Source organism: Salvia splendens, chromosome 22, assembly GCF_004379255.2.
Source record: "Salvia splendens isolate huo1 chromosome 22, SspV2, whole genome shotgun sequence".
In the NCBI taxonomy this organism is placed as follows: Eukaryota; Viridiplantae; Streptophyta; class Magnoliopsida; order Lamiales; family Lamiaceae; genus Salvia; species Salvia splendens.
Window position 1 is genome coordinate 15703484 of NC_056053.1, and position 27566 is coordinate 15731049.

The 27566-nt window shown below is 42.6% G+C and overlaps 2 protein-coding genes across 2 annotated transcripts; both read left to right on the forward strand.

Moving 5' to 3' along the window:
- The first annotated feature begins 241 nt into the window (after positions 1-241).
- Positions 242-5301, forward strand: LOC121787413 (probable beta-1,3-galactosyltransferase 2). Its single transcript, XM_042186124.1, has 11 exons — positions 242-601; positions 1524-1620; positions 1767-1831; positions 2334-2545; positions 2638-2701; positions 2820-2892; positions 3045-3165; positions 4097-4184; positions 4292-4417; positions 4490-4599; positions 4709-5301. The coding sequence occupies exons 1-11, from the start codon at positions 489-491 to the stop codon at positions 4855-4857; spliced, it is 1218 nt and encodes a 405-aa protein (XP_042042058.1). The 5' UTR covers positions 242-488; the 3' UTR covers positions 4858-5301.
- A 21318-nt stretch (positions 5302-26619) lies between these two features.
- LOC121786796 lies at positions 26620-27365 on the forward strand. The gene is made up of 2 exons (XM_042185413.1): positions 26620-27047; positions 27134-27365. The coding sequence occupies exons 1-2, from the start codon at positions 26620-26622 to the stop codon at positions 27363-27365; spliced, it is 660 nt and encodes a 219-aa protein (XP_042041347.1).
- The last annotated feature ends 201 nt before the right edge of the window (positions 27366-27566 follow it).

A 27566-nucleotide genomic window follows, 5' to 3' on the forward strand; every position in this document is an offset into this window, starting at 1 on the left:
GACGCGAATTTTAATGTGAAATTGATGAAATTGATAAAATGTAGGTTGATTGAAATATTGCTAGTAAAGAATGAGACCTAGTTTATAAAAAAAATACTAAAAATAAAAAAATGACTATTTTTGTGAAACATGAAGATTATTTTTATGGATTGGAGTAATTAAAAAACACCCCCGTAAAAAAAGAAAAAAAAAGAAAAAAAAAGAAACGATAAAATAGATACAGGGGAAAGTTGTAGACCTGCACAAATTCAACGCTTTCCTCTTCTTCTCTCATTTCAATTTCCAGTCTCATTCAAACTCAGGTGCAAGAAAGACTATAGACTTTTATTTTAGATAAAAAGAAATTATCTTGGAGTTGAAATTGGTTTGCCAAGTGCTATACTCAGCTTTTGACAACCGTTTCTTGATTTCCATAGCTGGGGTGTTGGGATTGGAGATGAATCTGTGGGTTGATTAGGTTATTTGGGATTAATTGAAGAATAAAGAAAATGTCTTTGAAGAGCAGAGGGGGTGAGTCATCTTCGAAGAGGGGCGTTTCAAGAAATCTCACTCTTTTTCTCTGCATTGGATGCTTTTGTGCTGGGATGCTCTTCACCAACAGGTTACCTCTTTAGACTTTTTTTTTGTTTTTTTGAGTTGATCAAGTATTACTATTTTTTTTCCAATTAAAACAATGCTAGTTGTATTGGATACAGGGAAATATGATAGCTAGCCACATTTTATAGTTAAGGCATTGATGAGATTCCTTTTTTATTGTGTGGATTCCTTTTTTATTGTGTGGATTTGCAAATGAGATGTGTAATGGTGCCATGTGGTAAAGTGAAGATATGATATTATGGAGCTATGCTAACTGTGGAGGTGTTGATGAGTCGTGTTTCCGGGCCTGTTTGGGAAGTGTCGAATTCGAGCTTAGTGTTAGAATTGAAGGGAGCTAGTGGTATGCAACAATAAATGAATGTCCGGAGGGGCTTGATTATGTTATTTCTCTGGATTTATAATTCGCAGAGAGCGTCTACTTATATAGATGAAGTAGATTCATGAATATCACTAAAGGAGCGCACGTCGAATGAAATTGACGATATTGGAATAATCACTAATATATGTATTGTGGCCTTATACTAAATAAAAGAATGAAGTCTTGATTCTCAACATGCTTAGGTTATTTTCCTTTCACAGACTTAGGAGTACATATAATTATAGTCCAAAAGAATTTACAAAGTTGGATCGTTCAGAGATATCGCGCTTGCCTTTTGTTTTGTAATCTCTACTGCCTTGACTTTTGCACTTTAACTAGGCTTATTCTCATGTTCAGCTGTGTGTTGCGTTTTCTTATTAGATTTAAGATGTTCTCATTCCAAAGTTAAGCTAACCAGCATTTAACCATGTCATTTTGGTGACATGATAGCAGAGGAAGATGTATAACACACCTAACTTTGGATCATATACCTCACTTTAAAATTTGGATCATTCACTCTTTTTTCTTTCTTTTTTTTTTCTAATTGTTTTGAGTTTATTTGTAACAGAATGTGGGCAATTCCAGAAACTAAAGACTTATCCCATTCTACTGGTGGGCCAGATGAAAAGCCTAACTTAGTTTCAGATGGTTGTTATCCAAAAGTTGTGAGTACCTTTCATTCTTACGATTTGGTCAAAGGGAAACATTAGACCAAGTATTGGTGCTACAAGCACACTACATGTTGCGTCTTTCCCTAAATGTGCGAAGAACACTTGTTCGTTTGTTAAAGAAGTTATTTTTATTTTATCAGAAGGATGGAACGGGCGAGTCAAGGGATGTTTCTGTGAAAGTTTCAAAGACACCTCATGCTGCAGAGTAAGTTCTTCCAGTCCTACGACTTTCATGGTGGACACTCATGGAGAGTTCAAGGGGCTTAAGCCCATACCAAATCCATTTTTCTCTTTTATAAAATCTTTAAATTTATTCAAGATTTACATAAATTGTTATTATGAAGTCCCTATCAATCATCAAACCACCTAAAGAATATGTTCTCGAATAAATTTTAGAAGACATAGCCCCTACCAATCTTTTTTTCTTCGTCCTCCCCTGACAACGTACTTTATATTCTCATAGGCGATGTTCGGTTGCCAAGATAAAATAATACCAAGATATAATCTAGGATAGAGTTGTGAGATTATTTTAGTCATAGGGAGTTAGCTATGACTAATTATCCCATGATTATCCATCTAGGATTGAGCTGTGAGATTGAATCCCATGAACCAAACACAATACAAATTTAATCTCGGATACAATCTTGCAAACTGAACACCCCCATAAGTGAAATATTGTGTCACTCATGGTCGTATACAAACTGCAGGGCTCTGGATAAAACAATTTCAGATTTGGAGATGGAATTAGCTTCCACGAGGACCCTCCAGGATTCCTTACTCGGCAATTCTCTGTTATCTCAAGAGCTGAAGAATCCTGGGTTAGCCAAAAAGAGAAAATACTTGATGGTAGTTGGCATTAACACTGCTTTTAGCAGTCGAAAGAGAAGAGATTCATTGCGCGCTACATGGATGCTACAAGGTTTTTTATTATTAGATTTCTTTCATTATGTTGTTCTCTTTCAAATTCTCTTATTTGACTGTGAAGTTATTCTTTTTCATTGTGCAATTCAGGTGATAAACGCAGAAAGCTTGAGGAAGAAAAGGGCATTATTATCCGATTTGTGATTGGTCACAGGTCAAGCACATGTCTCAATATTTCTATTAACTGACTATAATTGCAGCATTCATAGTTTAATGTGTGTACAACTTAAACTGACTTATGTCCATATGGTTCCTTTGTTTTTCGTGACCAGTGCCACATCAGGTGGTATTCTTGATAGAGCCATAGAAGCAGAAGATAAGAAACACGGAGATTTTCTGAGACTGGTATTACCATTTTGTATTCATGCTTAATGTCTTCAAGTACCAGACACATTGGCTTTGGCTCATGTGGGTCCTGCCATAAATAATGCTTCAAATACTTGGCTCTGTACTGCTGGTTGTAACTGCTAGCTTTCTTACTTGATAAATATGTATAGGAACATGTTGAGGGTTACCTTGAACTATCAGCCAAGACAAAGACCTATTTTATCACTGCTCTCACGCTTTGGGATGCCGACTTTTATGTAAAAGTTGATGATGATGTACATGTAAACATAGGTAAGCTGCAGTTTTCAATTCTCTTCTCTCGCAATTTGTTATACTGAGCTTTTTTATGTGAAAGTTAACCTGTTGATATACATGTAAACATAGGAGGTATCATTCCTTGTTTAGTTTCTACTGAAAGAGATATCATCATGTTTGTTAGAACTGATGGATCAAACTAACTTCACATTGGTATGATATTACTCTTATTTGGCTAGCCCGCGTGGCCTTGCTTTTGGGTCTCCCCAAAATGCCTAATTATAATTAATGAATACACAAATTCTTTCTTATATACAAATAATTTGTTCCTTCTTTAACTGTTAAGGAATAGATATCCTAACGATTCCTCATAGAACAGATAGAGGACCACACGATGCTCTCCTCAAATAAAGGCCTGTCTATTTATATTGCCGTACTGCCTCATCTTATGTAATACAGCATTTTCCTATGGTGAATCGCCACTCACTTTGTTAGCCCTGTCTAACGAGCTTCATTTACTGCCAATATCTTATTGAAACACTTGATATATCTTTTGACTGTTTCTCCATTCTTTTATGGAGTTTGCCTGTGTTGTTCTTCACTTTAAGGCTCATTGTCCTTTTAAATCTGGCTCCAGGTTTGAAACTATATCTAATATACCACCTATTAGAACTTATTAACAGCACAAACTGGAGATTGGTACCATTATCTATTATATGTTTGAGCCCCTTGGGTTTTGCTTTTGAATTTCAAGAAAAGGCGTTATACCGAGCACATCCATGATATATCCTGTGTTTATGAACACTCTGTGTTTCTTTATTGGCATTCATGTAATTTGGCCTACTTTTATATAATAGCTATCTTTCTTCTTTTCATGTACTTTGAAGTTTGGAATGCTTGTAAAGTAGTAGACTGTAACTCATTCTTTACAATGTTGTTTCCTTGTGTTTATGGAATGAATCTGCAGGGTCACTCGGAGCAACTCTTGCCAGGCATCGTTCGAAGCCAAGGGTTTATATCGGATGCATGAAATCTGGGCCTGTCCTTGCTCAAAAGTAAGAAGGCAACTAGAGTGATCAGCGTGTAACAGTCTGTATAGATATATATCACATATTTAGTTTGGAGTTGGTTAGTTGCATCATATTTGGCATGTTGTTGACAGGGGAGCAAGATATTACGAACCTGAATATTGGAAATTTGGTGAGCAAGGAAACAAGTATTTCCGCCACGCGACAGGGCAAATATATGCTATTTCCCGGGATTTAGCAACTTATATATCAACAAACAGGTTAGTTAGCTTTTATTGTTCTCTTCACCTCTCCTTATTAGTATAATATTTATAACATAGTCATTTCGGTAGGCACGTATTGCACAAGTACACAAATGAAGATGTCTCGTTAGGATCTTGGTTCATTGGATTGGATGTGGAACACATTGATGACCGAAGATTATGTTGTGGAACACCACCTGGTATGTGTATTTTATCGCACTCTTTATTAGACATGGGGTTCCAAATTTGATATAGTTATGACAAGAATCCCAAGATTGAAATTGGATATAATATCGAAACCTGTTTCAGATTGCGAGTGGAAGGCCCAGGCTGGCAACATCTGTCTTGCTTCATTCGACTGGAGCTGCAGCGGAATTTGCAATTCTGCTGATAGGATTAAGGAGGTGCATCAGAGGTGTGGAGAAGGCGAGACAGCCCTGTGGGATGCCGCTTTCTGATGCGTGTAGAGTTGCACGTGACAGTGAATTCAAGGTGAGAATCATCCAACAGAATGCGGCTCTGCAACGTCATGATGCATCGTGCTTATCATATCCCAGGACAACGGACGGGGTCTGATCTGTGCCGTAAATGCAATATATATAGAGGGAGAGAGAAACAGAAAGATGCTGCAAGAGACATTGTTCCCATTTTAGGCAAGGAGATGATGGATCATTGTAGCAAACATACTAGTTTGAAGCAAAGCTTGAGAAAAGTGTTGGTTGCTATAGGAGTTTTGAGCCAAATTTCATTACTAGTGTAAGTGTTTTGCATTTTAACATCATTTTAGCTGCAGTAGTTATTCTATGTTATTGTATTTTTGTAGTTGTGAAAAATCTTATTGTGCATTCCTTTCTAATGTGGTTAATGAAACTATGTGTCACGACCACAACTTCCTAGTCAAAGAAAGCGCAGCTATTTCGCGACTAACAATACTAAACTGTCTCAACACATCATCCTAGTTACTGAAATTAAGGAAATACTGTCTAAAAGTCATCAAGATAGCAAGTCATTACATCAGAGTGAAATGTGGGACATTGTCTTTACTGAGACAAAGCTAGGTCTATGCAGCGGAAGAGTTCCAAGACAAGTATAACATGTATGGAGACATACTACACTAGCTACCCTTCTTTTATTTTATCTTCAGTCCCAACACCTCCTCTGCCTCGATCGATCAACCTGCACATTAAGGAAAACAATATGCAGGGCTGAGTACTTGATATACTCAGTGGCTTATGCCGAAAACTGTTTTTCTTTTAATTGTCTGCCAAGCTGAGTGAACGCGGGGTTTTTTTCTGAAAACAAGTCCCGGTCACTAAAATCTGTTATTTCTTTCTGAAATAGACTGCAGTCTTTTAACTTTCTGATGATATACCATGTCAAGCTGTGTGAATCGGGAATGTGGCCACATTCCACGATCACTGGGTCGGCCAACCTGGCGCTAGCTCACGACCCCTAGACCGGCCAACCTTGCGCTAGCTCACGGTCCGTAAGTGTACACTAGTCCGAGTAGGATTTACTGACCTACTGGGACCCGAATTCGTTTTAACCATGAATGGCAATCACAAAATAAAACATGGCATGACAACTCATTCAAAAGTTCACACTTATTCTCATAGAGTTCTGTAAATAAAAAGGAAAGAAGCCCACACATAATGTAGGATAGAAAAGCCCACCTCGTTTGCTTAACCCTTTCAAACGGGTACTATCTGACTTGAGATTTACTCGTCGAGCGACGACGTCCCTTTTCAAAAAAATAAAGTACTTAAATTAGGCTTTGAGTAATCATTCAATCTTGCGTGAATGCATGCCTAAGCGTGTGCTTATTGTTTTAATTTCTGCCCTTCTAGAATTAGAAGTCTTAAATCTTTAATTAAAACGGTGATTTAATTTATTCTGAAACTGGCCGATCTGTTCGGGTATAATATATATATTCCCGGACTATCTTAAGTATTTTTAAAAATACTTTCTGTGACTATTAAAGTCCGCTTAATTATTCATTGGCTTTTATTTCACTCACGGCTTATAAGTTCTTTTCTTCCGTGGCTTAAGGAATTAATTCCATTAACTCTTGGAGATAATCTAAGATAAAAGGGCTTCAAATAAATTCCGGGTCCAGCTAGGGAATTTATTTAATCTGGCCCAATCTCTACATCTCTTCTCTTTTATTTGATTAAGGCTGAGGCCCAAGATATACTCCCATCCGTCTAATGTTTCTCCCATTTCATCTTCATCAAGGAGAAATCCTCAAACTGAGGAAATCAAATCCCTAATCGGGAAACCACTGTTCCTGTCCACTAATCGGAGAATCGCCGACGGGCCTCTCGGCTCGGCTGTCGGAGCACCGCTGGCTCGAACCCTTTGCGTCATGGGTCGACCGCGATTCGCACCCGCCGGATTCGGTGGGAACAGCCCCCCCCTCCGTCGCGTTTCCTTTACTCCAGTGGACGCCGTCTCCACTGCCTCCGTCTCCGGCGAGGGTTGATCGGGGCCCAGAGATCCCTCTCTCTCTGACGTACCGCCGCTGTCGCGACACCCCGTCGCCGCGGCCTCTGTACCCGACTCGGCAAGTAATTGTCGCTGCTTGTTCGTGGTGGAGACGCTGGTCGCGCCGTTTGTCGCTGTTTCTCGTCAGGTCGCTACCTCTCAACACCATCAGAGCAGGCAAGAGGAATGTCACTGTCGAGCCTGGCCGCGGTTGACCGTGCTGCTGTCGTCGTGCACTCAGCACGGCGTCTGACCACGCGGTCTTCTCCCGGACCGTCGGCTTGCTCCAGCTGCCTTGTCGCAGTTCAGTTCTCGTTGCCCCTCAAGCCCACCCGAAGCTAAGTCCCTCACTCACCTATTATTTGATTTATTTGCGAAACTTGACTGCGGAACAACTATTTTGTCGTCCTAAGTTCTAAATCCTCAGTTTCACTTACTGGTCTGATAAGATGTGGGATTCTAAAGCATGCTCCTATGTTCTTGAGCTTCTGTGCTCTTAGTTCTCATGCTTTAGCTATTTGTGTGCTATATGATGCAACTGAGTTGTTGGGAGATTACCTGCTGTGTGTTGATTTTGGCTGCTATCTGTAACTCGGCTCTTGGTCTCCCTCACTTCCACCCGTTGCCTCGGCCACTCCCTCTCTTGGCTCACTGTATTGATTGTTTGTGGTGTTGAGGGAGAATGAGGCCGAGTGGTTTTTCCTTTATATAGAGGGGAAGTATAACTGAAAGCTGCTAGGTTTGTTGTTTGGCTGGAAAGAATAAGTCTTAAGGCTGCCCCATGTTGGCTGCCATCCCTGCAGCATCCTTTAACTGATTTGGAGTTTTGTGCTGCCTTGTACTCTGATTCATTCATGGATTTTGTCTTCTTTTGCAGGTGCACACTAGAGGTGGCATTGTGGGGCTGATTTCCGGACTATAACCGGTCTGGGTAGGGAAAGCAAGGGCTGTTACCTGCAGCTTGGCAGAGTATTAGCTGGAGGGGAGCCTGCTGGCTGGAGTTTGCTTCTTTCGGTCCAACGCCCACTCGCCTTTCTGCAAGGTATTGTTTCCCCTTCCCTTTCTTAATACACTTCTCTTGTTGTCTCTGTAAACGATTGAGGAGATCTAACATCTGTTGAAACGAGTTGTCATAACAGCCGAGCTCTTCTTCATGTTTTGATCTTTCTCTCCAGATCACGGAGTTGCCGAGCTTGGTGCCGAACTGCCGAGCTTGGTGGCGAACTGCCGAGCTGCCGTGCTTGGTGGCGAATTGCCGGAGCTCGGTGCCGAACTGCCGTGCTTGGTGGCGAACTGCCGAGCTCGGTGCCGAATTGCCGGAGCTCGGTGCCGAACTGCCGTGCTTGGTGGCGAACTACCGGAGCTCGGTGCCGAACTGCCGTGCTTGGTGGCGAGCTATCACAATCCACCAACAGTCTCTATTCATGCAACTAATTCTCTTTCGTGCGCTTTGGCAGGAGTTGCGACTGGCCAACGAGGCTGTCTTCCCTCGTGGCCTCGCCCTCCCGGCTCGTTTGGAAAAACCCTGGGGCCGAGACGGCCCGATGACGAAGGCCACAGTAGCCCTTAGGGTTTTCTAAAAGTAGTAGTGTAGCTCGACTTTTATTTCCATTGTCAACGATTGTAATTTAGTTTGAGATTCTGAAAATTGTAGTTTGTACCCCCTTTTTTTTTTTCAAGAAATAAAAATACTCTTTCATTTGTCAATAAAAGTTCTAGTATTTTATTTCATAACTCCCGAGAAATCTAAGTCTCGGCTATTACATTCTACCCCCCTTAACAAAAATTTCGTCCCGAAATTTTGTCTCGGTTAGGCAAAAAGCTGTGGGTACTTCTCCTTCATCTGGTCCTCGAGCTCCCACGTCGCCTCCCTGCGGTCGTGATGCTTCCAAAGGACTTTCACTGTCACAATATTTTTATTTCGCAGTTCTTTAACTTTTCTGTCCAGAATTGCTTCTGGCTTTTCTTCATAGCTCAAATCTGGTTCTAACACCATCTCTTCTTGGTGCACTATGTGTTTAGGGTCAAACACGTACTTCCTCAACTGTGATACATGGAACACATTATGAACATTCCCGAAACTTGGCGGAAGCGCTAATCTGTACGCCACAGGGCCGACTGTTTCTAGGATCTCGTAAGGTCCGATAAAACGCGGTTTCAGCTTGCCCTTGACGCCAAATCTGGTTATCCCTTTTGATGGGGATACTTTCAGGAAGACCTTGTCTCCTGCTTTAAACTGTAAATCCGTTCTGCGAGCATCTGCATAGGATTTCTGTCTATCTTGAGCTTCCTTGATTCTCCCTCGGATTTGTCGGACAATTTCTATCATTTCCTCTACCGAGTCCGGTCCGAGAATCCTTCTCTCACCAACTTCATCCCAGTAAAGTGGTGATCTGCACTTTTTCCCATATAATGCCTCGTATGGAGCCATGTCAATAGTTGCCTGGTAACTGTTATTGTAGGCGAACTCTATAAGTGGGAGTACTGACTCCCAGCTCACTCCACGGTCGAGCACTACAGCTCTTAACATATCTTCCAATGTCTGGATCGTCCTTTCGGACTGTCCGTCCGTCTGTGGATGGAACGCTGTGCTGAAATTCAGCTGAGTGCCTAACTCTCGCTGTAGGCTTATCCAAAATCTAGAAGTAAATTTTGAATCTCGATCTGAGGTGATCGTTACTGGGACACCATGTAAACGTACGATCTCTCGCACGTAAATCTGTGCCAACTTGTCTGAACCGTATGTGATACGAATTGGTATGAAATGAGCACTTTTGGTGAGGCGATCTATAATCACCCAGATGGTAGTGTTTCCTCGCTGTGTTTTTGGCAATCCTGTCACAAAATCCATTGCTATATGCTCCCATTTCCATTCTGGAATCTCGAGAGGCTGCAACTTCTCATAGGGTCGTTGATGTAAAGCCTTCACTTGCTGGCAAGCCAGGCATCTTTCTATAAACGATGTTATGCTTCTCTTCATGCCATCCCACCAAAATTGCTTCTTCCAATCCTGATACATCTTTGTACTTCCAGGATGGGCAGTGTAGGGCGTCTCATGAGCTTCACTCATGATCCCGTTCCTAAGTGTCTCATCGTTGGGTATGCATAGTCTTCCTTCGAACGTGAGAGCGTTATCCGACTCTTCGCGGTCACTATCTCCTTTGCCGGTCCTCACTTTGAGACAGACCTTTTCTATGGCCTCATCGCGTCTCTAGGCGTCGATGATTCCGGCTCTTAAATCTGGTTTTATGACCAAGGTGGAAATTCTTCTATCCACTGTTTCAATGGCTCTTACTATCTCCAGTCGCATCTTGGTGAATTCCCGGATAAGCTCCTCCTCTTGTGTGAGGAAAGTAGCCACTTGAGGTGTACTCTTTCTGCTCAAGGCATCTGCTACCACATTGGCCTTGCCTGGGTGGTAATTCATATCGCAGTCGTAGTCCTTGACTAATTCTAGCCATCTGCGCTGCCTCATGTTCAAATCCTTCTGCTCAAAGAAGTATTTGAGACTCTTACGATCTGTGAAGATCTCAGATCGAACTCTATAGAGATGATGTCTCAAAATCGTCAAAGCGTGTACCACTGCTGCTAGTTCCAAGTCGTGCGTCGGGTAGTTCAACTCGTGCGGCTCTAACTGACGTGACGCATATACAATCACCTTGCCCTTCTGCATCAGTACGCACCCGGGTCCGACCTTCGATGCATCTGTATACACCACATAGTCGACTCCCGCTTCTGGCACGGCTAGAACTGGCCCTGTGGTCAACTTTTCCTTAGGCAACCGGAAGCTTGTTTCGCATTCTGGGGTCCAATTGACTTTACTCCTTTTGTTGAGCTGTTGAGTCATTGGCCTTGCTATCTTAGAGAATCCTTAATGAATCTGCGGTAGTATCCCGTGAGTCCTAGGAAACTCCGAATTTCATTGGGCGTCGCTGGTGACTGCCAACGTTGCACGACTTCAACTTTAGCAGGGTCCACTCGGACCCCTTCTGCTGTCACTATGTGTCCAAGGAAGTTCACTTCGCTAAGCCAGAACTCACACTTGCTGAACTTAGCATAGAGTATCTCGGCTCTTAACATTTCTAAAGTTGCCCTCAAATGTTCCTCGTGTTCCTTCTCGTTCTTCGAGAAGACTCTAGCTCCTTGCAGCTGATCGAAAAGATCGTCGATTCTCGGTAAAGGATACTTGTTCTTGAGTGCTAACTTGTTCAACTCTCAACGTTCTATCCTTCTTCATGAAGAATTCTGGTGTACCACATGGTCACACACCGAGTCTAATAAAACGCGGATCTAGTAGTTCTTGTATCTAGATCTTAAGTTCTGATGTTCCTTAAGTGCCATTCTATCTGGTGACTGAGATAATATGACTGATTCAAGTCATCCATTAGACGTTTCATTTCGTCTGGCTGTTGAAGCCATTCCTCGTTTTAGATTTTATCGTCAGATACTAAGTTCTCAAATGCTTGTATCGATCGTAATCGTAGTCATTGAGCTGGCCTAACGACCTCGTAACCTCTCGCTTAGTTGAGGTAGTCTACTTTTATCGTTTTCAAGATGCTTTTGTGTTTACCGCGATTCTTTGTCATGATTTAGCATAGACGTTATTCTACTCGCGTTAAACCTTGAATACTGGATCTGTGCATGTGGAGGTATTGGCTTCTTTCTCCCAACGCTACTGTCTCCATGCTCTTTTGGTTCGACTGAGCGATTCGTGGTGAAATCATCTAGCATGACTTTCCAAAGTGATCTAGATCTCGTGTCTAGATTAACACAAAACTCTATCGACAGCTCCTTTCCGAGCCGCTTAATTTGAGACGTGGCATATCGTAGAATACTTCGTCGCGTTTTATTGCCAACGTTTGTCCTTGCTCGATATTATAGGGCTCTAAACCCGTTCTCTTGCGATAACTCTTTAAGGAAAAATTTTTGATTTTCCCTTCATAGTAGGGATGGTGAGGGTAGCGGTGCTATCACGCGTTCCTCTTCCCGAATGTCTCTCCAGCTTTAGCCTTTTTCCTGGCCACGTCTTAGACGAATCCCTTTTGCTGATGGGATTTGTTCCGTCAAACATAAACTACGAATACACTCGTACTTTCTCCATGGCTTTCATTACATGCCCATGATTGAGTCTTTGTTCTTGTGGCTTACTTATCTTACTCGGAGTAAGCATTTTGATCGTTCAAACTACTATATAGGTCTTTTACGTCTTCGGACATCATTTAATCCACAAATATTCCTTGATATTTCTCTACTCAAGGCTAGTTGCTTCTCTATACAACAAAATATTCGATCTTCCACCTGCTGGTCACAAGCGGTACGTAGATTCGAAGTATTTAACGCTTTGCTGTCGGTTATGCGACGCTTCTGGTTGGTGCATCATTTCCTGCACGTGTCTCCATGGGGACGTATTTATTATGCGTATCTGAAAGAAACTGAGACTATGTCTTTCCTGATAGTTTCGTATGAATAACTCGATGATTAATCTAATAGTCTTAACTTGGATAGGAACTGATATCATACAGAAGAAGTATGATTGAAAGTCTGAAGGGCTCCCGAATACCCAATTGGACAAGAATAACATCGCTTGTTCAACTCATATGAATTTTCATCGATATTCGACCTTGAAGGCAAGTATCTTGTCCATTCGAAGAACTACGGCTCAACTGGTTTCAAATGAACTCATAGAAGTTGAGGCTCACCCCTGGTGGGAGCTAGAAATAATCATGAGAGAGGTCATGAAAACTGGATGGAAATGAACTAACTGTAATTTCCACAGTAAGATGGCAAATAGGACAGTACAATGGTCCAATCAAATGGAGAGAATCTGAGCATCAAGGATAGTGGTTCAAACATGTCACCGCCTAAAATGATCAACCGCGAAAAATCTAGAAACGTAGGCGATTGCAATGAAGGAACCTTGGTCATGCTTGAAAGGCATCTTGATATGGAATAACAAAATCACATCAATGATTTCAAAGGTTCATTAAGGCAATACACTGAAATGAACTATTCAGAAGAAAAATCAGCTAGGCCAAGCTCGTTAGGGAAAAGTACAATATGCTTGTCTTAGCTTCAAGCTGCCGAAAAAATTTTCGAGACTAGGAATAATGCATGTAATGGAACCGAGATAAAATAATTTCACCTCTGTAGGGAAAATATTGCTACAATATGGTTTCAAAGTAGAGAAGTGAACAAGAGTTCCAACACAACATGAAATGTGCTGAGAAAATATTTAAAAGGCGCGACCATTCTGGGGGTCAGAACTGTAAGCGTCATAAGAATGAAATTTCATCGTACGAGTCCAAGAAATCGGGATAAGGATCCCCTATATTGTGGCCCAAAGGAGACAACAACAAATAATGATGCATGAAACATAGGAGTATCCCAAATTTGGGAACTGAAACTGAATCACCGCTTTCGTGAAAAAATGAAAGTGGCGTATTTCTTGCAAAAATTGTGTGTCAATCACAAGTCTTAAATAGACAAGAGGACACCGTTGTTCAGGAGGTTCAGAGAATGTCTGAAGAATAAGCTCATTCTGAAGGTCATAGATATGAACAACTGTAGAATTTAAGGTATGTGACCGGAGCTTACACAGTCAAAACTTTATTCTTTATGACGGTGAGTCAAAGGACTGCAGTCCATAAACTGGAAGTGAGTCAAATCTCGCATAAAAATAAGGACTACTGACATGTTACTTGCGAGTCAAACTAAAGTCTGAATAGACGGGGGTACCGTCCTTTGGGAGGACTCATAGAAAGAATTTCATTGGGAATCCAAGTAAGCACTATTGATTATAATCATCGGTTCTAGTTATGTGATACTCCTTTGTCTGTTATTGTGAAGCTCGTACATGACAACTGTGTTCTAGGAAACCATACATTCCAAGCTGGGGTTTCTCGTGTTGTTAAACTGATAATCGCAGCTGGAGGTCATGCTTTCATATCGTTCTTGATAACTTAGAACGCTGATTCTTGTAAGACATTACATTCTCATCGTGCTTCACAGCATGCTGAGGCCTATTACGCCAGATTAGATTACTTTACTAGATCGTGGATACGATCTCTTTCCGTGTAGGGATGCATCTCCCGAACAGGCTTGAAAGTACACTATTTTCGTTATGACTTGGTCTTTGTAAAGACACTAGGAACTTCTTGGTTCATCATCTAGTATACATATATTTATGTATACTATCTGTGTGCGTAAAGGAATGGACTTCCTTTAATTTCTGACTATTGGTAAAACCATAGTACTTTCTGGTTCGTCTTTTCTTTCTCATAATTCCTTGGAATTTGAAGCTTACCCAAACTGATTGGTTTTAGTTGGTGTCATCGCCCTGGAAGGCGGTAACGAATTCTCGTTCTACTAGCGCTTGGTCGTATGTATCTCACCTAAGGTACTTTTCTGAAGCACTCTGGGTTCGCATACGTAGTCCACATGACATCTATACATTCATGTCAAGCTCTTTGAACATAAATCACAGATACATTAAGCATATCTTATGCAAAGTATCAGCTATCACGTTGCATCTTGCAAACATTTCAAATAAACATTTTCATTCCCATAAAGGGCTGTGAAAATTCTTTTCTTTTTCTGAAAACTTAGAAAATTTCATTTTCCTTCTCAAAACGAAAAATATTTTCTTTCTTTAAAATTCTCATTTCTGGACGAGCGGGCGTCGACCCCTGTTTCTGCTGCAGTTGATCGTGTCGAGCTGAGGTGTTGGGATCTTGTACTTAACATTCTGTTCATCTTCTAGCCTAGTACTATCTTTTTTGGACTGAGGCATAGAAAGAAGGTTCTTGGGTCAGAGCGAAAGAAAAGTGCTCTGATACCACTCTGTCACGACCACAACTTCCTAGTCAAAGAAAGCGCAGCTATTTCGCGACTAACAATACTAAACTGTCTCAACACATCATCCTAGTTACTGAAATTAAGGAAATACTGTCTAAAAGTCATCAAGATAGCAAGTCATTACATCAGAGTGAAATGTGGGACATTGTCTTTACTGAGACAAAGCTAGGTCTATGCAGCGGAAGAGTTCCAAGACAAGTATAACATGTATGGAGACATACTACACTAGCTACCCTTCTTTTATTTTATCTTCAGTCCCAACACCTCCTCTGCCTCGATCGATCAACCTGCACATTAAGGAAAACAATATGCAGGGCTGAGTACTTGATATACTCAGTGGCTTATGCCGAAAACTGTTTTTCTTTTAATTGTCTGCCAAGCTGAGTGAACGCGGGGTTTTTTTCTGAAAACAAGTCCCGGTCACTAAAATCTGTTATTTCTTTCTGAAATAGACTGCAGTCTTTTAACTTTCTGATGATATACCATGTCAAGCTGTGTGAATCGGGAATGTGGCCACATTCCACGATCACTGGGTCGGCCAACCTGGCGCTAGCTCACGACCCCTAGACCGGCCAACCTTGCGCTAGCTCACGGTCCGTAAGTGTACACTAGTCCGAGTAGGATTTACTGACCTACTGGGACCCGAATTCGTTTTAACCATGAATGGCAATCACAAAATAAAACATGGCATGACAACTCATTCAAAAGTTCACACTTATTCTCATAGAGTTCTGTAAATAAAAAGGAAAGAAGCCCACACATAATGTAGGATAGAAAAGCCCACCTCGTTTGCTTAACCCTTTCAAACGGGTACTATCTGACTTGAGATTTACTCGTCGAGCGACGACGTCCCTTTTCAAAAAAATAAAGTACTTAAATTAGGCTTTGAGTAATCATTCAATCTTGCGTGAATGCATGCCTAAGCGTGTGCTTATTGTTTTAATTTCTGCCCTTCTAGAATTAGAAGTCTTAAATCTTTAATTAAAACGGTGATTTAATTTATTCTGAAACTGGCCGATCTGTTCGGGTATAATATATATATTCCCGGACTATCTTAAGTATTTTTAAAAATACTTTCTGTGACTATTAAAGTCCGCTTAATTATTCATTGGCTTTTATTTCACTCACGGCTTATAAGTTCTTTTCTTCCGTGGCTTAAGGAATTAATTCCATTAACTCTTGGAGATAATCTAAGATAAAAGGGCTTCAAATAAATTCCGGGTCCAGCTAGGGAATTTATTTAATCTGGCCCAATCTCTACATCTCTTCTCTTTTATTTGATTAAGGCTGAGGCCCAAGATATACTCCCATCCGTCTAATGTTTCTCCCATTTCATCTTCATCAAGGAGAAATCCTCAAACTGAGGAAATCAAATCCCTAATCGGGAAACCACTGTTCCTGTCCACTAATCGGAGAATCGCCGACGGGCCTCTCGGCTCGGCTGTCGGAGCACCGCTGGCTCGAACCCTTTGCGTCATGGGTCGACCGCGATTCGCACCCGCCGGATTCGGTGGGAACAGCCCCCCCCTCCGTCGCGTTTCCTTTACTCCAGTGGACGCCGTCTCCACTGCCTCCGTCTCCGGCGAGGGTTGATCGGGGCCCAGAGATCCCTCTCTCTCTGACGTACCGCCGCTGTCGCGACACCCCGTCGCCGCGGCCTCTGTACCCGACTCGGCAAGTAATTGTCGCTGCTTGTTCGTGGTGGAGACGCTGGTCGCGCCGTTTGTCGCTGTTTCTCGTCAGGTCGCTACCTCTCAACACCATCAGAGCAGGCAAGAGGAATGTCACTGTCGAGCCTGGCCGCGGTTGACCGTGCTGCTGTCGTCGTGCACTCAGCACGGCGTCTGACCACGCGGTCTTCTCCCGGACCGTCGGCTTGCTCCAGCTGCCTTGTCGCAGTTCAGTTCTCGTTGCCCCTCAAGCCCACCCGAAGCTAAGTCCCTCACTCACCTATTATTTGATTTATTTGCGAAACTTGACTGCGGAACAACTATTTTGTCGTCCTAAGTTCTAAATCCTCAGTTTCACTTACTGGTCTGATAAGATGTGGGATTCTAAAGCATGCTCCTATGTTCTTGAGCTTCTGTGCTCTTAGTTCTCATGCTTTAGCTATTTGTGTGCTATATGATGCAACTGAGTTGTTGGGAGATTACCTGCTGTGTGTTGATTTTGGCTGCTATCTGTAACTCGGCTCTTGGTCTCCCTCACTTCCACCCGTTGCCTCGGCCACTCCCTCTCTTGGCTCACTGTATTGATTGTTTGTGGTGTTGAGGGAGAATGAGGCCGAGTGGTTTTTCCTTTATATAGAGGGGAAGTATAACTGAAAGCTGCTAGGTTTGTTGTTTGGCTGGAAAGAATAAGTCTTAAGGCTGCCCCATGTTGGCTGCCATCCCTGCAGCATCCTTTAACTGATTTGGAGTTTTGTGCTGCCTTGTACTCTGATTCATTCATGGATTTTGTCTTCTTTTGCAGGTGCACACTAGAGGTGGCATTGTGGGGCTGATTTCCGGACTATAACCGGTCTGGGTAGGGAAAGCAAGGGCTGTTACCTGCAGCTTGGCAGAGTATTAGCTGGAGGGGAGCCTGCTGGCTGGAGTTTGCTTCTTTCGGTCCAACGCCCACTCGCCTTTCTGCAAGGTATTGTTTCCCCTTCCCTTTCTTAATACACTTCTCTTGTTGTCTCTGTAAACGATTGAGGAGATCTAACATCTGTTGAAACGAGTTGTCATAACAGCCGAGCTCTTCTTCATGTTTTGATCTTTCTCTCCAGATCACGGACTTGCCGAGCTTGGTGCCGAACTGCCGAGCTTGGTGGCGAACTGCCGAGCTGCCGTGCTTGGTGGCGAATTGCCGGAGCTCGGTGCCGAACTGCCGTGCTTGGTGGCGAACTGCCGGAGCTCGGTGCCGAACTGCCGTGCTTGGTGGCGAGCTATCACAATCCACCAACAGTCTCTATTCATGCAACTAATTCTCTTTCGTGCGCTTTGGCAGGAGTTGCGACTGGCCAACGAGGCTGTCTTCCCTCGTGGCCTCGCCCTCCCGGCTCGTTTGGAAAAACCCTGGGGCCGAGACGGCCCGATGACGAAGGCCACAGTAGCCCTTAGGGTTTTCTAAAAGTAGTAGTGTAGCTCGACTTTTATTTCCATTGTCAACGATTGTAATTTAGTTTGAGATTCTGAAAATTGTAGTTTGTACCCCCTTTTTTTTTTTTTCAAGAAATAAAAATACTCTTTCATTTGTCAATAAAAGTTCTAGTATTTTATTTCATAACTCCCGAGAAATCTAAGTCTCGGCTATTACACTATGCCTGGTGGTTTGTGGAGGTCCAATTTTGAATGGTCACTTCTGTGAATGGATTCCATTTACATCATAAATTGTTCAAAAAAAAAAATCGAATATACTCATCATGAAAAGAGAGAACTTATTGCTTAATAGGTTTTGTTTAATTACATCTTTTTTGGGTTTACCTCGGTGTCCCTTTTGATTGAGTTTATACTGATCCTTTTAGTATTTTCTGTAATTAACTTACTGAAAACAAATTTCCAATATAGAATGGGAGAAGAATGAATATCTAAGAGATTCTTTTTTAACTTAATGAGATTATTTTTTTAACGGTTTCAAGTCATGCCTAACCCATCGATGCACTATTTTCTAAATATTGTATAAACTCCAAATTATGATCTGGATCGTTAAAAAAGGTCAACAGACTACAAAATAGTAGCAACAAAAATGTCAACACAGTGTCACTGGTTAATGTTGTGTTGATATTATGTTGATATTTTTTATTGCTACTATTTTGTCATCTGTTTATATTTTTTAATGGTACAGATTATAGTTTTGAAGTTTGTACATGTTAGAATAGTATCGAGAAACACAATCAAGAATCAATGAACAAGAATGATGAACACACTTTGGGAAAAATTTGGAAAGCTTTCTTGAGAAAAATCTAAAATGGATGTTATCTGTTACAAACTGAAAACATCTCTCTCTCGTTCTTATGTATGAGAACCGAATAAGAGAGCTTAACAACTAACAAACTAGAAAGCTGAAACAAACACAAAAACTGTTACAAATCCAACGGCTAGTTGAATCTACGGTTGACATTCAATCTTGCAGATGGCGCGCTTGATCGGACGGCTCCTGAAGCTCGGGAGCTGTGACCTTCTTCTCGGCAGTTACGAGCTCGGGACTCTTCTCGGCAGTTACGAGCTCGGGACTCTTCTCGGCAGTTACGAGCTCGGGACTCTTCTCGGCAGCTCGTAACTTTACTATTTTCCTCACACTCAGCAACTAATAATCATTATTCACAATCTCCACCTTGAATATTATTTGCTGAGTGATCAACTTCTTTTACACATCCCAACCAACTTCAAACACAACTCAAACTTCTCCTTCGGTAAGGTTTTGGTGAGCATGTCGGCTGGATTTTCCAAGGTGTCTACCTTAAACACCTTCACCCTTCCCTTCTCTATCTCTTCACGAATGAAATGCAGACGCACATCTATGTGCTTGCTCCTCTCATGAAACACATTGTTCTTAGCTAAGCTGATGGCACTTTGGTTGTCACAACCAATGGCTACTGCCTTCTGACTAACACCAAAATCTGCAGCTATCCCCTTCAACCAAAATGACTCTTTCACAGCTGCTACCAAGGCCATATATTCGGCCTCTGTGGTGGACAATGCAACCACACTTTGCAAGCTGGATTTCCAGCTCACTGCACTTCCATATAGGGTGAAAATGTAACCTGACTGGGACTTTCTACTGTCAATATTCCCAGCATAATCACTATCACAATAACCCACCAACGCATCCCCTTTTACCTCCTTATTTCCCTTGAACAGGATCCCAAGGTTTCCTGCTCCATTCAAGTACTTTAATATCCACTTCAAGGCTGACCAATGCTCCTTGCCATGGTCACTCATGAACCTGCTGGTTACACTGATGGCTTGAGCCACATCTGGCCTCGAGCTGATCATTGCATACATGATACTCCCCACAATATTGGCATAAGGGACTTTCTGCATCTCAGCTCTCTCTTCCTCAGTTTGTGGCTTCTGCTCAACAGACAATCTGAAGTGTTGGGCCAGAGGAGTTGCTGTAGGTTTTGTGTCTTGCATCTTGAACTTTCTGACCAATCTCGAAATGTAATCAGACTGGTTCAACCAAATCTCCTTCTTGGATCTATTTCTAACAATGTTCATGCCCAAGATCCTTCTAGCATTCCCAAGATCTTTCATATCAAATGCTGACTTCAGATCCTCTTTGATCTCTTGAATCACCTTCTTGCTTGAACCAGCAACTAGCATATCATCCACGTACAAGAGCAAATAAGCCACCACCAGACCCCCTTTCTTCTTGATATAAACGCATTCATCATATTTCGATCTAGTGAAGCCATTTGCCAAGATATGATTATCAAACTTGATATGCCATTGCCTACTAGCTTGCTTGAGGCCATATATACTCTTTTTCAATAGACAAACTTTGTTTTCCTCCCCAGCTTTGGCAAAGCCCTCTGGCTGTTGCATAAAGATTGTTTCCACCAAATCTCCATGCAAAAAAGCCGTTTTCACATCGAGCTGCTCCAGCTCCCAGTCCAGCCTTGCAACCACTGCCAAGAGAGTTCTTATGGATGTGTGCTTCACCACAGGAGAGAAGACCTCACTATAATCAACTCCATACTCTTGTGTGAAGCCCCTTGCTACAAGTCTAGCCTTGTATCTGATTTTCACATTATCAGCCGACTCCAATTTCTTTTTGAATATCCACTTGCAGCTCACAATCCTTCTTCCTTCAACTTTGTCTACCAATATCCATGTCCCATTTTTCAGCAAGGAGTCTATCTCCTCAACCATGGCTTTCATCCACTCACTTCTTTCTTTGCATTCCATGGCAGCTTTATATGTGGCTGGTTCCCCAAACTCCACCTCCTCAGCTACACATAATGCAAAGTAAAGCATCTCTGAGTCAGCATATCTGGCTGGCATTTTGACATTCTTTCTCCTGACTCTATCTCGAGCTAACTGATATTGACTGAGATCCTCAGTCTCTGCATCTGACCCTTCTTGTGGCTGATCAATATTTCCATCATTTGCTCCACCTGGAACCACCTCTTCAGACTCCACTTCAGGCTCCACCTCAGGCTGTATTCCAGATCTCATAGCTTCATCAGATACTGCAGCAGCCTTTGCAGAACCTTGTGACTTATTGAAGGGCATCACAAACTCATTGAAGACTACATCTCGGCTCACAATGATCTTGTGATTTCCAGGTTCAATGCTCCAAAGCCTGTATCCCTTTACACCAGGTTGGTATCCCAGAAGCACACATTTCACTGCCCTTGCATCCAGCTTACTTTGCTTGAGGTGTGCATAGGCTTGGCAGCCAAATATCTTGAGATCTGAGTAATTTCCATATGTCCCATACCATTTAAAGTCTGGAGTGTCACTCTCAATGGCTGAAGAGGGACATTTATTCAATAATTTCACAGCAGTTGCAGCAGCTTCAGCCCAAAATTTCTTCTCCATTCCTGAACTGAGCAACATACACCTTACTCTCTCTAATATGGTGCGGTTTGCCCTTTCTGCCACCCCATTTTGTTGGGGGTTTAGTGGAACGGTTTTGTGGCGTCTGATCCCTCTATCCTGGCAGAATCTATCAAATTCTTTTGACAAAAATTCGAGTCCATTGTCTGTCCTCAGACAGCCCAGAGATCTGCCTTTCTCTCTTTCAACCATAATGCACCAATCTCTAAACTTAGTAAAGGCCTCAGATTTTTCCTTCAAGATATATAGCCATATTTTTCTGGAATAATCATCTATTATGGTCATATAATACCTCCCTCCTCCAACTGAATTCACAGGGGAGGGTCCCCACAAATCACTATGTGCATAATCAAGAGGTGCTTGTGATAGATGTTTACCTTTTGGATAAGGGAGCTTCTTTGACTTGCCAAGAATACACTCTTCACATGGCTCACCATTCTTGCTTTCCAGCCCATGAATAACTCCCTTTTTAATCAACTCCTTAATGCTCCCAGCTGCTGGATGCCCGAGTCTCATGTGCCAAGTTTTCACAGATTCTGGCACAATGTTGTTCAGTTGACTGCCCCTGATCCTGACTGCAGCTCCACACAAGTAATAGAGGCTTCCCTTCCTCTCTCCATGCATAATCACAGTGGCCCCCTTCTTGATTTTCATCACTCCATCCGAGGACTCAAAAGTGCACCCCTTCTTCTCAAGCATCCCTAGTGATATAAGGTTTCTCTTCACTGTGGGGATCAGCCTAACATCGCTCAAGATTTTCTCAGAGCCATTATCCAGCCTGAGTTTTACATTCCCTATAGCTTCAACATGACATACTTGATTGTTCCCAAGTATAACTGTCCCAGTTGACTCTCTCAAATCAGAGAAAAATTCCACACATGGACATATGTGGAAGCTGCACCCGGAGTCAAGAATCCATGAACTCCCATCCTCATATGCCATAATATTCAATACCTCAGGGGACTCCTCAGCTTCTTCCACAAAATCAGTGGTGTTCTTCCCCTTTCCAGATTCAGCAGCTTGTTTCTTTTTCCAAGCGAAGCAATCCTTCTTTAGGTGACCCGGCTTCTTGCACCAAAAACAAGCTCGAGTCTCCTTTTGATCAATTGAGGGTGCCTTGCTATTCTCACCAATTTTCTTGAACATCTTCTTGGCTTTGAACTTTCTGACATTGAGGCTCTCTGGAACAACTTCAGCCTCCTTGCATCCCTTCTTGTGCAGTTCTTTGGCCCTCAGAGCATTTTGAACTTCTTGGAAAGTAACCGTGCCTTCCCTTCCAAAGAGTATGGCATCTCTCAATTGATCATAGGACTTTGGCAAGGCATTTAATAATAGTATGGCCTTGTCTTCATCACCAATGGAAACATCAATGTTTTCCAAATCATCCACTGCCTTATCAAAGTCTTCCAGCTGCTCTAGTATTCCCTTTTCCTGCGAAAACCGGTATGAATATAGCCTCTGCTTCATGAAGAGGCGATTTGCGAGGGACTTTGTCATGTATAGATCCTCAAGTTTCTCAAGAACCCCAGCGGCGGTTGTCTCTTTTGCAACTTCCCGCAACACCTTGTCGCCCAAGCACAGCACCACCGTGCTGTGTGCCTTTGCAAAAACCTCTGCGCGCTTGGCCTTGGCCTTTTCATCGAGCACTTGGCCTTCACCTTCCTTGCTCGCCGGCGCCAGAGCCTCAGACAAACCCTGCTGGATCAACATCGCCTTCATCTTCATTCTCCAAAGGCTGAAGTCGTTTTTCCCGGTAAATCTTTCTGCTTCGAATCTTGAAGCCATCATCAACACCGATTCAATCTGATTTTGATCGATACTCTTGCCGGATAGTTCCCACAGACGGCGCCACTTGTTAGAATAGTATCGAGAAACACAATCAAGAATCAATGAACAAGAATGATGAACACACTTTGGGAAAAATTTGGAAAGCTTTCTTGAGAAAAATCTAAAATGGATGTTATCTGTTACAAACTGAAAACATCTCTCTCTCGTTCTTATGTATGAGAACCGAATAAGAGAGCTTAACAACTAACAAACTAGAAAGCTGAAACAAACACAAAAACTGTTACAAATCCAACGGCTAGTTGAATCTACGGTTGACATTCAATCTTGCAGATGGCGCGCTTGATCGGACGGCTCCTGAAGCTCGGGAGCTGTGACCTTCTTCTCGGCAGTTACGAGCTCGGGACTCTTCTCGGCAGTTACGAGCTCGGGACTCTTCTCGGCAGTTACGAGCTCGGGACTCTTCTCGGCAGCTCGTAACTTTACTATTTTCCTCACACTCAGCAACTAATAATCATTATTCACAGTACAAGATCTCATGAACTCCAATTCAATCAATTGTTACTATGATATCTTTAGGCGACTTTGGAAATTACTTAAACGATCACCGATATATTCTAAACCTCCTTTTAGACAATCTAGATTGTTGATTATACGTAAGAGTCAGTTAAAGCATAATATGTTGCAACTCCAAGCATATCTTAGCCTCTTAGGATCTCACGCTTTCTTACAAATTAGTCTCGAACATTTTGGTCTTATTGATCTATTGTGATGTTTATTTTATCTAGTGCACCACTCCTCTTTCGATTCCATAGCACACCACTAAATCATCTATTACTTGGTCAAAAAATCAGACGCATTATCCTACAGTAATAGAAAAAATAAATTCATGTCTTGATATTTGTCATTGCATCTGATTTGGTTCGATCTTCATTGCGTCACGCAGATGTCTGATCTACGATGCTCAGTGACTTTGGGCGACGATAGTTAGGGTACTCAAAGTAAGAATTGTATATTAGCCTGGTTTGTTAGACAATTTTGTTCAGTTTTGCAGATTTTGCGTTACATTTATGACTAAATTATCGTTTGCGTATGCTTTGTACTCCTCTCATCAGCGAATAGAAGTTCCGTTTTTCCTAGTTCATCCATGAATAGGAGTCCTGGTTTTCTTTTACTGTAAATAGTAATAGGGTCCTACATTCCACTCATATTACATTTAAAATTAATGTATACAAGTGAGACCAATATTCCACTAACTTTTTTTCCATTCACTCTTCTTAACATTTCTTAAAACCTGTGCCGGAAAGAAACGAGACTCCTGATGTTGGACATAGGGAGTATGTGTTAAATCAGTGGTGAGTGCCTACTTAGTCCGCCGTCGCAGGCCCAAGGGTGACTGTACTCGCCGGAGCTGGACCGACCGGGAGGAAGAAATGCTAGTTGTCTGGTTGAAGGAGCATTTTGTTACCAGATGGAAAACTGACAATGGATTCAGGCAGATTACCTCACGAAGCTTGAAAATGCAATGAAGTAGCAGTCCCGAACACAGACATTAAGGACACTCCTAGCATCAACTCCAGAATAACCGCTTGGAAGAAACTATGCTCTTCGTTGGTAAGCATTCTTAGTCGCAGTGGAGTGGGTTTCAACAATAACAATGACTACAAGATAGATTGTGACGACGATCAATGGGAACTATTGGAATCTTGAATTTAAGATGCCCGGTCAATAAAATTTGACCAATAATAAATGTGACAAGACATTTAATTTTTAGAAATTAAATGATATATCGTCGATCTACGTTCCGCGTAGATGACCGTAGTATATTCACTTTCTCAAATCCGATTCCCGGTGAGTGAGAAAAAGTGGATTAAAGTTGGCCACATTGTAGCTTTTATTAAAGCTATGAGATTAAAGCTTAGGGAGTAATTAACTAGTGTTAATTATCCCACATAGGAGATTAGACACATCTTTTAATGTGTATTTATTAAGTGACTTTACTACACTTAATAATTATAGTGGACTAAGATGTGTTGAAGAAGCCCACACGCGCGCCGAGCCTGCCCGTGCCCGCACCCGAGCCCGTGCCCGTGCCCTTGCCCTTGCCCTTGCTCTTGGACTTGGATCTTGGCAGTTGGTCTTTGGATGGTCTTTGGGCTTGGTGCTTGGGCCCAAACTTAATGTTGGCATGACACATCGTCAACTATGAAGCAGTCAAAGTCTACGAGGCTGCCACGTAACGAAGTCCACGTGTGACGGATGAATTGGGCTTGTATCGCGTCTAGATTCATCGTCAACCTCTCCAACTTTCAAATCCGTAACTACAGCCACGCCATGATGACAGCCATCAAGGCTGAGTTAACCCCTGCAGTGGACTAGGCCTATAAATAGGCTAGTCATTTCTTGCATCAATATAGAACATACACACAAAGCATCATACTCTCTCTGCATAGTCTTTTCTTCCCGAAGCTCTGCCCTCTCCTCTTCCAGTTCGCCGGAGCTCTGCTGATAGTGGTGCTGCTTCACCAGAGACGTTGCCGTTTTATCTTTGGGGACGACACGCCAAACCGAGAGCACTACCGGGGTGTATCTCGTCTTGCGGAAAGAGGACTTTCCTCGACTCGGCAAAGTTTAATTTCCATTTTACAATTTCGTTGTATTTTTCAGTTTTTGTTCTTCCTTCTTGGGTTGTATTACGCCCGGTTTTTGTTTATCTCTTGTAATTCCAGTCATTCCTCCAACAATCGCAAGACGAGATATACTTACCGTTGAAGGATCGAACCTTAACTGAACATAAAACTATCGAAACCTAATCCTTTGCTTGGAGATGTCGACCAACGCCAACACCTCCGCTGCCACTACTCCGGCCACCGCCGCCTCCACTGTTCCGGCCACCAACGCCTCCACTGTTCCGGCCACCGCCGCCTTCACTGCTGCCGCTTTCTCATCAACCTTGATGGGTCAAGGCACTCCCTTTTCTGCCTCAAGTACCTCTTCGGTATGGGACAACCCCTTTGGGGCGTCCACTGGATCCACCTTTGGTGGGTTGATAGGTTTCACTTTTAGTGGTTCCTTTGGATCCTTTAATGGATCGAGAGTTGGTGCCTCCGGGCTAAATACTAGTGTTGGATCTATTGGGATCAACACGAATGTGGGGTCATCTATGGGCCACACATATGTGGGGGCAATACGCTCAACACAAACTTTGGAGGCTTAACTGGAGCCAACATGAACGGTCCATATCAAGGACCAAGTTCGGTGCCTTTGATGCCGAGGATGATGCCTCCCGCCGAGAAGCCCTCCAAGTTTGGAGGATCCGACTTCAAGAGGTGGCAACAGAAAATGTTGTTCTACTTGACAACATTAGGGGTCGTGCACTATCTCAAGGAAGACGAGCCACCCACGCCAAGCGATCAAGAGACAAGGTTGGAGGTCTTCTCCGACTACGACGCATGGCACAAATGTGACTATCTATGTAAAAATTTCATTTTAAGTGCATTAGATGATAGCTTCTACAATGTATACTCTAATGTAACCACATCTAAACAAATGTGGGAAGACCTAGAGAAGAAGTACCGTAGTAATGATGCCGGTACTAAAAAGTTTATAATAGTTAAGTACTTGGACTACAAAATGGTCGATTCAAGACCAGTGATAGACCAAGTACAAGAGTTCCAAATAATCATCCACGAACTCGCCACCGAGGGGATGATCTTGCCAGAAAACTTTACTTCTGGCACGATAATTGAGAAACTTCCACCTAGTTGGAAGGACTTCAAGAGCTACCTTAAGCACAAGCGAAAGGAAATGACCCTTGAAGAACTGATCGTGAAGTTGTGCAATGAATTTGACGTGCGCAAAAACGACCAAAAGGCTAGAGGCCATGGCTCCTTTGAAGCCAAGGCCAACTTATTGGAGCGAGGCGGTCCCTCCAATAAACGTCATCGCCCAAATCGTCCAACATCAAAAGACAAAAGGCAAGGCAAGGCAAGGCAAAGCAACCGGTGAAAGGCGACTGCTACAAATGTGGTAAACCTGGTCACTTCGTCGAGGATTGCCGTAGCAAGAACAAAAAGTCTGCTGCCTACGTCGTTGAAAAAGAGTTCAAAGACTGGGACGAGAATGACCTCATTGCCGTGGTCACTGAAGAGGCCAACTTGATTGAAAACAAAGGAAGTTGGTACATCGACACTGGAGCAACCGCTCATGTTTGTGCCGATAGGAATAAGTTTTCAACTTACAATCCTATTGATGGGAGGAAGATCAACATGGGGATCAAGCATCGTCCGAAGTGAAAGAAACTGGAGATGTGATCCTCAAAATGACCTCTGGCGTCTGTATCACCTTGAAGGATGTGCTGCATGTGCCCGACATCCGAAAGAACCTAGTCTCGGGATCTATACTAGTTAATAAGGGTTTTAAACTTGTATTTGAATCCGATAGGTTTGTATTGTATAAGTTTGGAAAGTCGCTCGGAAAAGGTTATGTAACCGATG

Coding starts and splice junctions, on each gene's coding strand:
- LOC121786796 (XM_042185413.1), top strand. CDS start 26,620: ATGTGGGAAGACCTAGAGAAGAAGTACCGTAGTAATGATGCCGGTACT. Junction 27,048..27,133: donor CCAACATCAAAAGACAAAAG/GCAAGGCAAGGC, acceptor GGATTGCCGTAG/CAAGAACAAAAAGTCTGCTG.
- LOC121787413 (XM_042186124.1), top strand. CDS start 489: ATGTCTTTGAAGAGCAGAGGGGGTGAGTCATCTTCGAAGAGGGGCGTT. Junction 1,832..2,333: donor AAGACACCTCATGCTGCAGA/GTAAGTTCTTCC, acceptor TACAAACTGCAG/GGCTCTGGATAAAACAATTT. Junction 2,893..3,044: donor ACGGAGATTTTCTGAGACTG/GTATTACCATTT, acceptor AAATATGTATAG/GAACATGTTGAGGGTTACCT.